Raw genomic sequence first — 15944 nt, 5'->3', positions numbered from 1 at the left:
CACTGCCCCCTCACAGGGGTTCTAACTGCTAATTATAGTACTCCACATACAGTAAAACACAGATGAATGAGGAACAAAAATGGTGGCAGCAGATGGAGAACCCATTGTATACGATAACGAACCATCCCCCATCTGATCTATTTATGAATAGTGGGTAGTAATGGATTTACAAAATTTTACTAGTTAATAGCAAATGAACTTCTGGTAAGTATTGAAATAAGCAATTTTACTCTTGGAATTAGGTTTTGACAAGAAAATTCTGGTTAGAGATGAGTGTACAGCAACCATGGTGTCACACAAGAAAAGTACATTACTCCATGCGAGTACACGTTCCATATAGCTGAGTATTGATATCGATAATTTTTTTTATTAATTAAACCATTAAATAGGTTGTGTAATTTTTAGATATAACTTTAGAATTACCTGATTCAGCCAAATTGCACTTTTTCAGATATATGAAGATTTTCATTTAGTACCTTTTCTCTATTGACATTAAATTATATATTTTAGTTTTTGTATAATTGTCTGCTAAAGTAGTTCTTTTTCATGACATGAAATTAAGATTATCAGGCTTCAAATCTTTTTCAGTTGCATGAAGTTCTAGGGAGCATTTTTTACATTTTAGCGTATATTTTATCAGTAAATGGTCTTTTTCTATTTACACAGGTGAAAGGATTGCCATTTTGGATGCATTGGGATGCTAATCGGGGTGTTGTAGAAGGCATTCCTCGGCCTTCTGATAGAGGACACCACTATGTCACCATCAAGGCCATCGGTAAAGATGAATCGACTGCCAAAGATGTATTTTCTGTTGATGTCATTGAGAGAGCTGGTAAGAGAAAAATCTTGTCTTGGCAACAGCTTATAATTTTGAGTATTTATTACTATTTATCCGAAGTTACCTTCATAGTGTTTTACCTACAACAAAATTTGTCTTGTTTATTTGTGGGTCTAGGTAACCTCCCTATTTTAAAGGGCTGGCAGGCTAATGCCGTTTTATAAGGACAGGACTTTGACATTCATACCACTTAGTAAGGTGACTTAAGACATCTCCAAACTGCATAGGACTTTTGCCTTGACCTTCGGTTTTGGGATGCCAGGGCGATTTATCCTGAAAATGAGTGTTCTGCAAATTTTGTCTCCTCACTTGAGACTTTGTATTAAGCCCTAGGATTACTACCCTATATAGACCCGGTTTAGACCTCCAAGAAAAGTTTTTTTTTTCTGAAAGTCCTTTTTTGCTAGACATGAATACCAAGAAAAAAAAATACTAAATTTGGAAAAAAGGACTGTATTCCAGTTTTATAATGCCTTTCTTAATCATTTTCCAAATTTCGATGCTACATCTTCAAAACTAAGGGAGAAGATAGAATTTGAAGGCGAATAAGTATAGTTTTGAAATATGAACGTTCAAAGTTTTTCGTTGTATTTTTACAAAGACAATATTAATAAGATCCTGATTATTATGAATTTTGTTCATTTTTGGATATTAATAAACCAAAACAATGTTATTTATCATAATTAAATCATAAATGAAGATCCCTTTGCTCAATATCTTGCTTTTTCAGGCAAGATGGTCGCTCCTTCATCGTCTCTCTCCTTCACTAACTTCTAATATCGCTAATATTACCCACTTCCGAACTCTTATTAGAGTGAATTTTCTAATTCCTTGTGTTAGTGAGATGTTGAAGTGAATGTCAGATGTCAAACTCAAACGTGTACTCTGTCTGAGGTTTGTGCTAGCACTGAAGGGTATAACCATAAAACTTCCTGTATTGTGACTTTGAATCTATACAGATGTCATTGCTCACAGTTTGTTTTATATTAAAGTGTAATAATTATCAAAATCCATAACAAATAATACATTTCCTTATAGGGATCAATGTTTTTGGTTATATATATATAATTATATATATACATATACTGTGTGTATGTATATATATATATATATATATATATATATATATATATATATATATATATATATATATTATATGTTATATTTATTATACTGTATATGTTATATATGTTACATATATACAGTGTATATTATATATATATATATATAATATATATATATATATATATATATATGTATACATAGTAGGTGGATGTAAAAGGGAGCTAGTGAGGGTTGAAGAGCTAATAAACCCTGGTGTAAAAAGTAAATATCAGGAAAGGTTGAAAATGGCATATGACGAAGTGAAAGTATGAGAAACTGGTAATTTAGAGGAGGAGTGGAAGTTAGTAAAAGAAAATTTTGTTGGGATTGCAAGTGATGTGTGTGGTAAGAAGGTTGTTGGAGGTAGCATAAGGAAGGGCAGTGAATGGTGGAATGAAGGATTGAAGGTAAAAGTGGAAGAGAGAAAGAGGGCTTTTGAAGAATGGCTGCAGAGTAATAGTATAGAGAAGTGAGAAAAAGGTGGAAGTAAAGCGCAAGGTACGTGAGGCAAAGAGGGCAGCTGACCTGAGGTGCGGTCAGGGATTGGGTCATTCATATAAAGAGAATAAGAAGTTTTGGAAAGAAGTGAAGAGAGTAAGGAAGGCTGGCTCAAGAATTGAAGAAACAGTGAAAGAGGGAAATGGAAGGTTTTTTGAAGGAGAGGAGGCAAGGAAAAGGTGGGCGGAATATTTTGAAAGTTTACTGGATGTTAAGGATAAAGGGAGGCAGAGATAATTGCTGTTGCAGGTGTTGAGGTGCCGGTGATGGGAGATGAGAATGAGAGAGAGATTACAATAGAGGAAGTGAGGAGAGCACTAGATGAAATGAGAGTAGGAAAAGCATCTGGTATGGATGGTGTGAGAGCTGAGATGTTGAAGGAAGGGGGTATGACTATACTTGATTGGTTGGTGAGATTATTTAGTATGTGTTTTGTGATGTCAATGGTACCAGTAGATTGGGTTTGTGCATGTATTGTACCACTATATAAAAGGTAAGGGAGATGTGCATGAGTCTTGTAATTCAAGAGGTATTAGTTTGTTGAGTGTAGTTGGAAAAGTGTATGGTAGAGTACTGATTAATAGGATTAAGGATAAAACAAAGAATGCAATCTTAGAAGTACAGGGTGGTATTAGAAGAGGTAGGGGTTGTATGAATCAGATTTTTACAGTTAGGCAGATATGCAAGAAATATTTAGCAAAAGGTAAGGATGTGTATGTTGCATTTGTGGATCTGGAGGAAGCGTATGTAATAGTTGATAGGGAAGCAATGTGGAATGTGATGAGGTTATATGGAGTTGGTGGAAGGTTGTTGCAAGCAGTGAAAAGTTTCTACAAAGGTAGTAAAGCATGTGTTAGGATAGGAAATAAAGTGAGCGATTGGTTTCCAGTGAGTGTGGGGCTGAGACAGGTATGTGTGATGTCGCCATGGTTGTTTAACTTGTATGTTGATGGAGTGGTGAGAGAGGTGAATGCTCATGTGCTTGGACGAGGATTAAAACTGGTAGACGAGAATGACCATGAATGGGAGGTAAACCAGTTGTTGTTTGCGGATGATACTGTATTGGTTGCAAACGCGGAAGAGAAGCTTGGCCGATTAGTGACAGAATTTGGAAGGGTGTGTGAGAGAAGGAAGTTGAGAGTTTATGTGGGTAAGAGTAAGGTAATGAGATATACGAGAAGGGAATGTGGTGCAAGGTTGAATGTCATGTTGAATGGAGAGTTACTTGAGGAGGTGGATCAATTTAAGTACTTGGGGTCTGTTGTTGCAGCAAATGGTGGAGTGGAAGCAGATGTACATCAGAGAGTGAATGAAGGATGCAAAGTGTTGGGGGCAGTTAAGGGAGTAGTAAAAAATAGAGGGTTGGGCATGAATGTAAAGAGAGTTCTGTATGAGAAAGTGATTGTACCAACTGTGATGTACGGATTGGAGTTGTGGGGAATGAAAGTGACGGAGAGACAGAAATTGAATGTGTTTGAGATGAAGTGTCTAAGGAGTATGGCTGGTGTATCTCGAGTAGGGTTAGGAACGAAGTGGTGAGGGTGAGAACCGGTGTAAGAAATAAGTTAGCAGCTAGAGTGGATATGAATGTGTTGAGGTGGTTTGGCCATGTTGAGAGAATGGAAAATGGCTGTCTGCTTATGAAGGTGATGAATGCAAGTGTTGATAGGAGAAGTACAAGAGGAAGGCCAAGGTTTGGGTGGATGGATGGAGTGAAGAAAGCTCTGGGTGATAGGAGGATAGATGTGAGAGAGGCAAGAGAGCGTGCTAGAAATAGGAATGAATGGCGAGCGATTGTGATGCAGTTCCGGTAGGACCTGCTGCTTCCTCCGGTGCCTTAGATGACCGCAGAGGTAGTAGCAGTAGGGGATTCAACGTTAAGAAGCTTCATCTGTGGTGGAATACGGGGAAGGGTGGGCTGTAGCACCCTAGCAGTACCAGCTGAACTCGGTTGAGTCCCTTGTCAGGCTGGGAGGAATGTAGAGAGGAGAGGTCCCCTTTTATTAGTTTTTTTTCATTTTTGTTTCATTTGTTGATGTCGGCTACTTCCCAAAATTAGGGAAAATGTCTTGGTATATGTATGTATGTATGTATTATTTGCTAAGCTACAACCCTATTTAAAAAAGCAGGATGTCATAAGCCCAGGGGCTTCAACAGGGAAAATAGCTCAGTGATTAAAGGAAATGAAAAAAATAAAATATTTTAAGAGCAACAACATTGAAATAAATATTTCCTATATAAACTATAAAAACTTCAACAAAACAAGAGGAAGAGAATTAAGATAGAATAGTGTGCCCGAGTGTACCCTCAAGCAAGAGAACTGTAACCCAAGACAGTGGAAGTCCATGGTACAGAGGCTATGGCACTAACCAAGATTAGAGAACATTGGTATGATTTTGGAGTGTCCTTTTCCTAGAAGAGCTGCTTACCATAGCTAAAGAGTCTCTTCTACCCTTACAAAGAGGAAAGTGGCCACTGAACAATTACAGTGCAGTAAGAAGAATTGTTAGGTAATATTAGTGTTGTCAGGTATGTGAGGCAGAGGAGAGTATGTAAAGAATAGGCCAGACTGTTCAGTGTGTGTGTGTGTGTGTGTGCGTGTGTGTAAGCAAAAGGAAAATGAACCATAACCAGGGAGAAGGATCCAATGTACTACTGTCTGGCCAATCAAGAGACCCCATAACACTCTAGTGGTAGTATCTCAACAGGTGGCTGGTGCCCAGGCCAACCTACTACCTATATGTTATAATATATATATTCGGTTCCGAATTATGCATGTTCGAATTATATGATTCCCCATTTATGCGATTGCTATTTTTCAAAAATAAATTTTCTGTATCTACGAAGCTGTTCAAAGTCTGGATGTCATACACTACATGTATCAAATCTATTGTCTTTTTAAGTATGTTGGTAGTCCTAAATACAGTAGTTGGTACTAAATATTACAAAACGATATTAACCCCACATCTTATTAACATAATTTCATAATAAATAGCCTATTTAAGGATAAAATTCCACATCAACAATGAAATCTACTTTAACCCTTTTACCCCCCAAAGGACGTAATGGTACGTTTCACAAAAGCCATCCCTTTACCCCCATGGACGTACTGGTACGTCCTTGCATAAAAATGCTATCTAAATTTTTTTTTTGCATATTTTTGATAATTTTTGGAGAAACTTCAGGCATTTTCCAAGAGAATGAGACCAACCTGACCTCTCTATGTCAAAAATTAAGGCTGTTAGAGCAATTTAGAAAAAATATACTGCAAAATGTGCTTGAAAAAAAATAACCCCATGGGGGTTAAGGGTTGGAAATTTCCAAATAGCCTGGGGGTAAAAGGGTTAACTGAGCAAGTCCAGCTGACAAAATGTACGTAAACAGAGTTGTGGTTACGTTCTCGACAATCTTTATCTTTCTCTAACCTTTCGATAATTTCAATAATAGTGTTAATGATGGTATAAAGCATTATTATTTAGTGCAGTATATATAAAAGCTTTATTGTTCCCTTCGGGCGTTCAAGGTTTTCACACGTAGGCTGGGTTCGTTTATCGGCAGTGAAAAGCCTAAACTTCGGTAACGAGTCGGCAATATTTGGTCATATTTTAAACAGTATAGATTTGCTTTACAGAGATTTGTTTTGTATAGTACATGATATAATTATAAAAAACCTCTCTCTCTGTCGGAGAGAGAGAGAGAGAGAGAGAGAGAGAGAGAGAGAGAGAGAGAGAGAGAGAGAGAGAGATTTTCTGGCATCAAATCTCTCTCTCTCTCTCTCTCTCTCTCTCTCTCTCTCTCTCTCTCTCAAATGAAATTTCCTATGGCAACCCGAGTTTAAGAATGAAATTAACATGACTATTGTTAGGTGTGGCGATCAATTCCTCGCTTCGCGTGGTACAAGAAACAAAAACAAGGCATTCGATTACAAAGTTGATCTCTCTCTCTCTCTCTCTCTCTCTCTCTCTCTCTCTCTCTCTCTCTCTCTCTCTCTCTCATTTTACAATACTTACATATAGATGAAAAAAACAAAATCGGTTTTCTTAATAAAACGTGTCAATTAAATACGAAACACAAAAATTATACCGTGTATATGTCCTTTTCAATCGTAGCTTAAAATACGGCATCCGATTTCATCAGCAAACCACTATTTTTTAGGAAACATCATTTTATTCTAGAAAATTGCTACTCTATAAATAGTTAATTGCACATTAAGATAACGTGTACTTTTTTTTTTTAAATTTCGGGTGTGTTTTAAAAATTGAGTATTGTTGACTTCTTTTTGTTTTACTTTTGGCTGTGATCGGATCAGCTGTCTAGCTGCCGCTCTCAATAATATGCGCGTACGAATACAGTAACAAAGTATTGTTTATACCATTTCTTAACTTATTCAAACCATCTATACAGTTGATATTACATAAGCACCAATGTGTTATAACCTATTATATTTTTTTGTTTAGTACATTTAAAATCTCTCTCTCTCTCTCTCTCTCTCTCTCTCTCTCTCTCTCTCTCTCTCTCTCTCTCTCTCTCTCTCTCTCTCTCTCTCTCTCTGAAATCTTTGTTGCATCACAAAGTTTGTTATATTGAAAATCAATTATGATTCAATTTTCCTTACTTTCTCCAATCTCACACCATCTCTGTCACATCAAACGTTATAGCGGTAACTTAATTGTTCGATAACTTTAAAGACCGGCCTAGTACTTTCTTCTTCTCTCACTTTTTTTTTTTATAGATGGTTTCATAATTGAGGGGGGTATAAGTTGACTTGTAACTGAAGTTAGGAAAAGTATTTTGTATATAGAATGGACAATTATCTTTAGTAATAGTTTAGAAAAATCGTAAAATATCATTCTGTTGTTAGCGGCATTTTGTTATTGCTGATTAAACGCGAAAAGAAAAAAAAAAATAGTTTTCCTGCTTTGCTACGTATGTAGGAATTTATATAGATACGGTAAATAATTTTTATAATAACATATTTACTAAGAGCTTTTAATATAATTGTTTATCACTTTGATCATGTGTGTTTAATGCCTTAGTTTTTTTTATTATGATCGAAGATGGAGCGTACAGTAAACGAATGGAAGGTTTCCGTTTCAGGCGGCGTCATAAAGGAAAACATTGTATAAATGGCATTCATTTCATTTATTTGGAAATTCCAAGAAAAATTAAGTAGAACATTGGTGATAACAAAATCAACATATAATCAGTACTTGGTAAGATTGCTGTCGATGCAAAAACTAACCTATACACAGATGTGTAAATGCGTCTGTTTCTTCGTTATGATCAGAGATAAACGTAAACAAAACATTGGTTGCTGTTTTTTATTGTGCTTTTTGGCATGTTTAGGAAAAGCATGATATAAAATTGCCTTTATTTTGATAATTCTGGATTTTCAATATTACAACAAAAGCTAGTCTATAGAGTGATGGTTTTGCTATTCACCAGTTGTCTTATACAATAGATATGACAACCATTAAAATTTGTCTATTTTGGGTCGTGTTATAACAGGAAATATACGGTGTTTACACCCATCCTGGTTGTAATTTTAACCTTTTTCAAGTTATTAAAACTTTAAAGTATAATAAATGTTTGATTTATTTATAAGAACAATTTGATATTATAAAAAAATACACTATAGTACATAGAAAGTATTTGAAATGGGTAGTAAACACGTTTGAATAGGCAAGTTGCTGGTTGCCATGGCTCCAGTGGAATTATTCCTGTTAGGTGTGTGTTGCAAAATATGACAAATTCGAAGATAATTTGTATTTTTCCTGACCATACAAACCCTAGCTATTTACATTGGGTTTACCTTTTAGCGTAGCTGAAATGACGAGCCAATAGTTTTTAACAAGGGTTAATTACCCCCGCGCTAGTTAGCGGGGGGTAGGGGAAGGGTAGCTTGCTACCCCTCCCCCCCACACACCGGTGACTTGCTTCACTTCACTTAGAGGTAGGACTTGACTTGGGGGTCAGGGATGGCGGGCACATATGTGTAAATAGCTAAGGTTTGTATGGTTAGGAAAAATACAAATTATCTCCGAATTTGTCATTTGTTCCGTAACCGAAATACAAACCACGCTATTTACATTGGGTGACTTACCCCTTAGGAAGGGTGGAAAGTCCCCAGCCTTACTGACTTCGGCTTTGCCCGGGGGCTCAATCCCTCAGTAAGCAGCACTTGAGAAAAAGAGCCCCTGCACCTCACAAGTTCCTAGCATCGCTAGGAACGAGTGGCCTACATAAGCAGTGTGTGGAGGAAGGTGTGACTCGTCCTATGAAGTTGACCTTGAGACCTTTAGATTGGAATCGAGGATAGGACGTTCCCAATACCACCTCGTCAAGGTATGGGGGACGCAACAGTATTAAGCTTAATACTAGGAGCACAAAGAAGCATGGGTTACCTGCAGAGGTCGAGGTCAGCTATGCGAGGACCAGGATGCTGCTTCCCCAAGAGAGGGGAGAATGAAGAAAGAAGTAAGGGTCAGACATACTCTTTCATTCACGCAGACTAAGACCGGGTAACAACGCCCTCAACCTACTGCTACTTGTCTAAAAAGGAGCCTGAGGTTAGACCAGCTGTTGTGCAGCCACCACAGGGTCGATAGAAAACGTATCGAGGCTCCTGTGGGTCACGTCTTCCAGGTAGTGGGCTGTGAAGGTCGTTTGACGCTTCCAGACCCCAGCTTAAAGTACCTGCATCACAGAGAAGTTTCTCTTGAAGGCCAGGAATGTAGCAACACCCCTGACATCGTGTGCCTTAGGGCGACGTGACGGAGGAGGGTCTGGATTCAAGGCATGGTGGATAACCCTTCGAATCCAAGCTGAGATGGTGTTCCTGGTGACCCTCCTCTTCGTCCTGCCTGTGCTCACAAACAAAGCTCGCACTTGAGGACGGACTGCAGCCGTTCTCTTCAAGTAGTGCCTCAGACACCTCACTGGACATAGTAGCAGCTGGTCTGGGTCGCTTGTTACAGAACGGAGACTCGCGATCCTGAAAGAGTCGAACCGAGGATCCGGCACTCCAGGATTCTGAGTCTTGGCTACAAACTCAGGGACGAACCTGAACGTTACCTCCCCCCATCCCCTAGAATGGGCGATGTCGTACGAGAGACCACGAAGTTCACTAACCCGCTTGGCCGAAGCCAAAGCGAGTAGGAAAGCCTTCTTCCAAGACAGGTGGCGATCGGAGGCCTGGCGTAATAGTTCGAAGGGAGGCCTCTTAAGAGCCCTGAGGACTCGAACCACGTTCCAAGGAGGAGGTCTCACTTCCGACTGGGGGCAGGTAAGCTCATAGCTACGTATGAGTAAAGAGAGTTCTAGCGAGGAAGAAATATCCACGCCCTTCAGCCTGAAGGCCAAGCTTAAGGTTGAGCGATAGCCTTTCACTGCCGAGACAGAAAGGTGCATTTCTTCCCGCAAATAAACGAGGAAGTCCGCTATTGCTGGAATAGTGGCATCGAGTGGAGAGATACCCCTCCCACGACACCAACCACAAAAGACTCTCCACTTTGCTTGGTAGACTCCCTCAGAGGACCTTCCCAGGTGCTGAGACATTCTCTCCGCAACCTGTTGCGAAAAGCCTCTCTCCGTGAGGAGATGCTGGACAGTCTCCAGGCGTGAAGCCGAAGCGAGGCCACGGCCTTGTGAGGGACGCCGGAGTGGGGTTGTCTGAGAAGCTCGTGTCGTGGAGGAAGTTCCCTCGGGAGCTCCGTCAGGAGCTGCAGAAGGTCCGGGAACTATTCCGCGTGATGCCATAGCGTAGCTACCAGAGTCATCGAACAGTTGACCGATAGTCTGGTCCTGTTGAGCACCCTTCTCATCAGACAGAACGGTGGGAAGGCGTACACGTCGATGTTGTCCCACCGTTGCTGGAAAGCATCTTGCCAGAGTGCCTTGGGGTCCGGGACTGGGGAGCAGTACAGGGGCAGCTTGAAGTTCAACGCTGTCGCGAACAAGTCCACAGTCGGGGAACCCCACAAAGTCAGGACTTTGTTGGCTATCTGAGGATCCAAAGACCACTCGGTACTCACTATCTGCGAGGCCCTGCTCAGACTGTCGGCGAGCACATTCCTCTTGCCAGGAATGAAGCGAGCCGATAGTGTTATCGAGTGGATTTCGGTCCACCTCAGAATCTCTACTGCAAGATGGGATAGCTGCTGCGAAAAAGTACCTCCCTGCTTGCTTGTTGATATAAGCTACTACCGTGGTGTTGTCGCTCATCACCACCACGGAGTGACCCGCCAGGGACCGTTGGAACTGCTGAAGAGCCAGAAAGACGGCCTTCAATTCTAGCAGGTTGATGTGTAGGCACTTTTCTGATTCTGACCAAAGGCCTGAGGCCCTCTGGTTCAGAACGTGCGCCCCCCACCCTTCTATTGACGCGTTTGAAAACAAAGTCAATTCCGGGCGGAGGACGAGGGGACTCACTCCCTTCCGCAGGTTCTCGTCGACCAGCCACCACCGCAAGTCCGTCTGTTCCAAACACCCCATCAGGATCAGAATTTCCAGGGAATCGGATCCTTGATTCCACCGGGACTTGAGCCGCCACTGTAGGGATCTCATCCTGAGGCGGCTGTTTGGAACCAGACGAGCCAGGGAGGATAGGTGACCTAAGAGACGCAACCACGACTGGGCGGGGAGCTCTTCTCGCCTGAGGAAGGGTTCCGCCACCCTCCTCAGCCTTGCTATCCGGTCGTCTGATGGAAAGGCTTTGTGGAGATTGGTGTCTATCAGCATGCCTAGATAAACCAGTCGTTGGGACGGCTGCAGAGAGGACTTCTCGAGGTTTACCACGATCCCCAGATCCAGAAGCCTGTCCCGGTGTCGAAGAAGGGTCGACTCCGAGTCTGCTAGGATCAGCCAATCGTCCAGATAACGAAGGAGACGAATGCCGTTCCTGTGCGCCCAAGATGAAATCAGGGTGAACACCTGAGGAGCTGTGGAGAGACCGAAACACAGCACCTTGAACTGGTAGATCTTGTCGTCTAGGCAGAATCTCAGGTACTTCCTGGAAGACGGATGGATTGGGATCTGGAAGTACGCGTCCTTTAGATCCAGTGTGCACATGAAGTCTTGTGGTCTCACCTCAAGTCTAACCGTGTCTGCTGTCTCCATGCTGAACCGGGTTTGCTTGACAAACCCGTTCAGAGCCGAGAGGTCGATGACAGGTCTCCAGCCTCCAGACGCCTTCTTTACAAGAAAGAGTCGACTGAAGAAGCCTGGGGAGCCGTTGACGACCTCCTGGAGAGCACCCTTCTCTAACATGGTCTCGACTTCGGCCCGAAGGGTCAGCCCCTTTGCCGACCCCGTGGCACAGGAGCTCAACGACACTGGATTCGCTGTCAGGGGAGGTTGAGATGTTGTGAACGGGACGCGATAGCCTTGGCCTATCACTGAGACCGTCCAAGCATCGGCCCCGTGTTGCTGCCACCTGCGGACGCAACGCTGAAGGTATCCCCCACAGGTGGACACGCAGGGGGACTGCCACCCCTAGGGCTTGCGGCCGCGGCCGCTACCCCTAGGAGTCTTGCCTCCCTTGGAGGACTTGCTGCCCCTCTTGACCTTGGCTGGAAAGGGCTGGGGCCTAGACACCACTTTTTTAACTGCCGGTGCCTGCTTTGGAGCCTTACGAGGCTGCTGCTGCTGTTGCTGCAGAGCTGGAGGCTTATAGGGCCGAGCTGTAAGGTCCCTATGGAGGAGGGAGTCCGTGCTGGATTTCCTCCACCTCTCAGCCGTTCGCTCCATGTTCTGTGGCTCAAACAGGTTCTCCCCAAGGAGGGAAGCATGTCTGAGCCTACACACATCCACGGCGGGGACCTTCGGATGGAATCTCTCGGTCACCGCATCGCGCCGCTTCAACACCGAGTTGGCCCACAGGGTGGTTACCTGGTGCGCCAAAAACTCGATGGAGCGGGTGCCCGAGAGTAGGAGGTCTCCAGGGCCTTCCTATTGGTCTCCTTAGACAAGTCCTCGGAGCGCAATAGGATGCCCAGAGTTCCTAGCCAAAAATCCAGCCACGAAGTGGCCTGCATGGCACACTTCGTCCTTTTCATGGCTCAGGATCTCTGCCGCCGAGAACGACACCTGCCGGGCAGAGAGCTTCTCAAGGGGAACTCCCTTCGCCAGCTCCTCCACGGAGTGATGGAGCGGAAGAGCGAGACTGGACTCACCCAAGATCTCAAAATACCTCCTCTGCTGAAGACGAGGAGGAGGGATGAGCTTGTTCCCGGCAGAGGAACGACTGGAGGAGGCAAGAATCGCGAGCTGGGCGTTGGCCCTGGCTCTGGCACTCTTCAGACCCCGAGACCAGGGCAGAGCCGCACTGGACTTCCGAACGTCGAACACTTCGTCCAAGATAGTGTCCTTGCCTTCACGGGGGGCGATCACGGGGTCCATAAGCCCGTTGAGTTGCCTCATCAGGCTCAGGACCTGCCAGAAGGCATGTTCGGATTCCTGCTGATCTCCTTGCGGGCTGGCAGCTAAGTCTCCTGTCCTCGGAATCTCTTCCTGGGGTGAAGCGTGGACGTTCCCCCGGGGAGCTGCTGGTTCCTGGCGAATCCTCGAAGAAGATTTCGGGATGTTCTTGGAGTCCTTGGATTCCCTCCTGGGAGGGATACAGGATCCCAACAAAGAGGTTCGAAGAGCCCCTTCCGCACGAGACGACTCTCCTCCATGAAGAGAAGGCTTCCCCCCTTGGTGCCGAGGGGAAGACTACCGCTTCACTGGACTCACCCGAGGACGGAAAAGCCTCGTCCATGGGAGAAGGAGAAAACGCTCGAGCCGGAGAACGGGCCTTCGCGACAGACCTCTTGGGAACCAACTTCGCCCTGGGGGAAGTCACCACGAAGTCCACTCCTCTCTTTCTCTTCAGCGTAGGAAAGGCAGCCGTTGGTTTGTTGCCCTGATCGGCGAGTGCTGGCTTCATTACCCTCACCAACGCCCGCATCAGAGGACCAAACCAAGTCTGTTGCTCCACGGACACAGAGTCCGAAATCCTTGCTGGAGGGAAAGGGATCGGGCGATCCTTCGGAGTGGACACCACTGGACCTGCCTGAAAAGAAGGGGGGAAAGAAAGACGCACTAACCTCTCTGCAGTGTCTTCTCTGTCCTGCACAACAGTCCTGCGTTTAGATGGAAGCGATCCAGAGCGCTGTCTGGTAACACGCGTTCCTGCTGCTATCACTGGCTGCGAAATTCGACGGCGAACGATGGTCGCGCGAAGGTGAATGGTCGCGCAGGCGAGTGGGCGCGAGGGCGTCCAGGCGAACGAATGCGTTGGCGCGAGGGCGAGGGAACGCGTTGCCGCGTGGGCGAGTGAGAACGCTCCGAAGTTCGCTGGCGATGTAGGTCAGGAGACCTGTAGCGCGAGGGAGAGCAGGCGATCGGTGGTGAGCTGGCGAACGCTGGCGCGCAGGTGAGCGATGGCGCGTTGTCGCATGGTGACGCATTGGCAAGCGATAGCGCGCAGGTGAATGATCGCGCCAGGGTGAGCTAGCAGAGGGCGAACCATGTCCTTCCAGAATCTCTGGCTGACGACACGTTGGAGACCTCGTGCGCGCAGGCTGTAAGTCACGCGGGCGGTCCGGAGATCGCCGATGATCAGGTGATCGTTGACGCGTAGGAGAACGCTGACGAGCAGGCGATAGTAGGATCGTCTGTGAACGCTGGCGAGCAAGAGGGCGACGCGTGAAATCCTGTGAAGGAACAGGTGGCGCGGCGCGTTCACGAACAGGAACAGGAAAAGCGTAGGCGCGTGGGCGAACATGTGCTTTAGAAACACGTGCTGGAGAACGCGGACGATGTTGAGTAGAAACAAGATGAGGATCGCGAGAGAGCTCAGGAGACTGATGGCACGCAGGGTGCCCAACAGGGACTGCAGGATGTTCAGAGACCACAGGGGAGCGCTGGCGAGCAAGAGGGCGATGATCCACAGAAGAGCGCTGACGAACGGGAGAGCGGTGACGATCAGAAAAGCGCTGACGAGCAGGAGAGCGCCTGTGCGCTAACACTGCAGAAGGGCGAGCAGGGGAACGCTGGCGCGCTGAGCGCTCTTCAGGAACCACAGGATGGAGGATGTCCTCAGGAGAGCGCTGGCGAGAAGGAGGGCGAACATCAGCAGGAGAGCATTGACGAGCAAGAGAGTGCTGACGAGCAGGCGAGCGCCTGTGCGCTAACGCTGCACGTGAAAGGGTAGAATTCCTTTGCCCTGAAGGGACCGTTGCCCGTCGGGTGACGAGGTCCCCAGAAGGTGAAGTTCTAGCAGGAGAAGGAGACCGGTCCCCAGAGAGGTCCAAAGGAGCTGGAGTTGTAGGCTGAATACGACGAGGAGAGTCCCCTTCGGAGGAAGAAGATCCAAAAAGGCGCCTTTTAACACCCTTATAAGAGGAAGGGAGGCCCTTGCGACGCAGCGGACGGTGAGCCTTACGGCGAAGGCGGCCACGGGGAAGATCATCAGGACCATCAGTCCTCTGAAGGGGAGTCTCAGTCAAGGCACTCCCCTTAGAGGGAAGCTGGACAGCAGAAGAGCCCGTAGGACTCCCTTCCCCCTTCGAAGGATGTACGGAAGGGGGAGGAGAGCCGTCAGCACCAACATCCTCAACTGCACCTGCAGAGGATTGCCCCGCCCTGTCGGAGGCCTCTGCCACCACGACCTCGACGATAGACAGAGGGTCTACCTCTGCTACCGCCAGCGACTGCTTAACGGCGGCCCCCAACAAGACAAGGTCAATCAGGGCAACCTTGGAGGGCAAGCCCTTAAGCCCCAGGGAAGCCCAAATCTGTAAAAGATCATCATTAGACAATGAATTATCAATAACCTCCCCTGGAGGAGGAGGAGGGGGAACCGCCCCGCTATGGGAGGCGACGCCCTCTCCTCCCACCCAAGGTCGGGAAACAGAACTAGGGCCTGCGCTACCACTCGGCCGACTCTCCTTAGCAGCCGGACGAGGGGGAGCTTCGGAGGAGGTTTGGGCGACAGAAGAAGAGTCCCGAGAATCTTCCTCCTTCAAGGCAACCCCAGAAGGAGAACGGTCTCTCTTGGACTTGTTCTTACGCCGGCGGCCAAACCTCTCCCACTGGGAGGCAGACCACTCCCTACACTCACTACACATTTTCCTGGTCACACCGTCGGCCCCGACACTGCGGGCAAAGGGTGTGAGGATCTGTATCCGTGGCCGACATAAAGGTCCCACAAGGGCGGCCGGCAATACCAGGGCACGTACGCATAGCAAAGACAAAGGTAGTCAACTTCAAACACACACAAAAGCTGTAGAGAAGAAGCAGAAAAAAGATTAAAGGCTGTCAACGAGGACGATAGACACACGTCTGATCACCGCCGAGCCAAAAGTGAAGTGAAGCAAGTCACCGGTGTGTGGGGGGGGGGGGGGAGTAGCAAGCTACCCTTCCCCTACCCCCCGCTAACTAGCGGGGGGGGGGGGGGTTAATTAACCCTCGTTAAAAACTATTGGTTCGTCATTTCTGCTACGCTAAAAGGTAAACCCAA

At 45.9% G+C, this 15944-nt stretch overlaps 1 protein-coding gene across 1 annotated transcript in view; it reads left to right on the top strand.

Moving 5' to 3' along the window:
* Window positions 1–669: 669 nt before the first annotated feature.
* The window catches only part of LOC137626160 (dystroglycan 1-like), a 388225-nt gene continuing 372950 nt past the window's right edge, over window positions 670–15944 (top strand). The window contains exon 1 of the mRNA XM_068357241.1: window positions 670–832. Coding sequence (XP_068213342.1) covers window positions 688–832 — 145 coding nt within the window. The 5' untranslated portion in view covers window positions 670–687. The remainder of the gene's footprint in view (window positions 833–15944) is intronic.

The sequence above is a fragment of the Palaemon carinicauda genome, chromosome 2 (genome assembly GCF_036898095.1).
Source record: "Palaemon carinicauda isolate YSFRI2023 chromosome 2, ASM3689809v2, whole genome shotgun sequence".
NCBI classification, from domain to species: Eukaryota; Metazoa; Arthropoda; class Malacostraca; order Decapoda; family Palaemonidae; genus Palaemon; species Palaemon carinicauda.
Note: the sequence above shows the minus strand (reverse complement) of the source record. Positions and strands in the feature narration are given on the sequence as shown.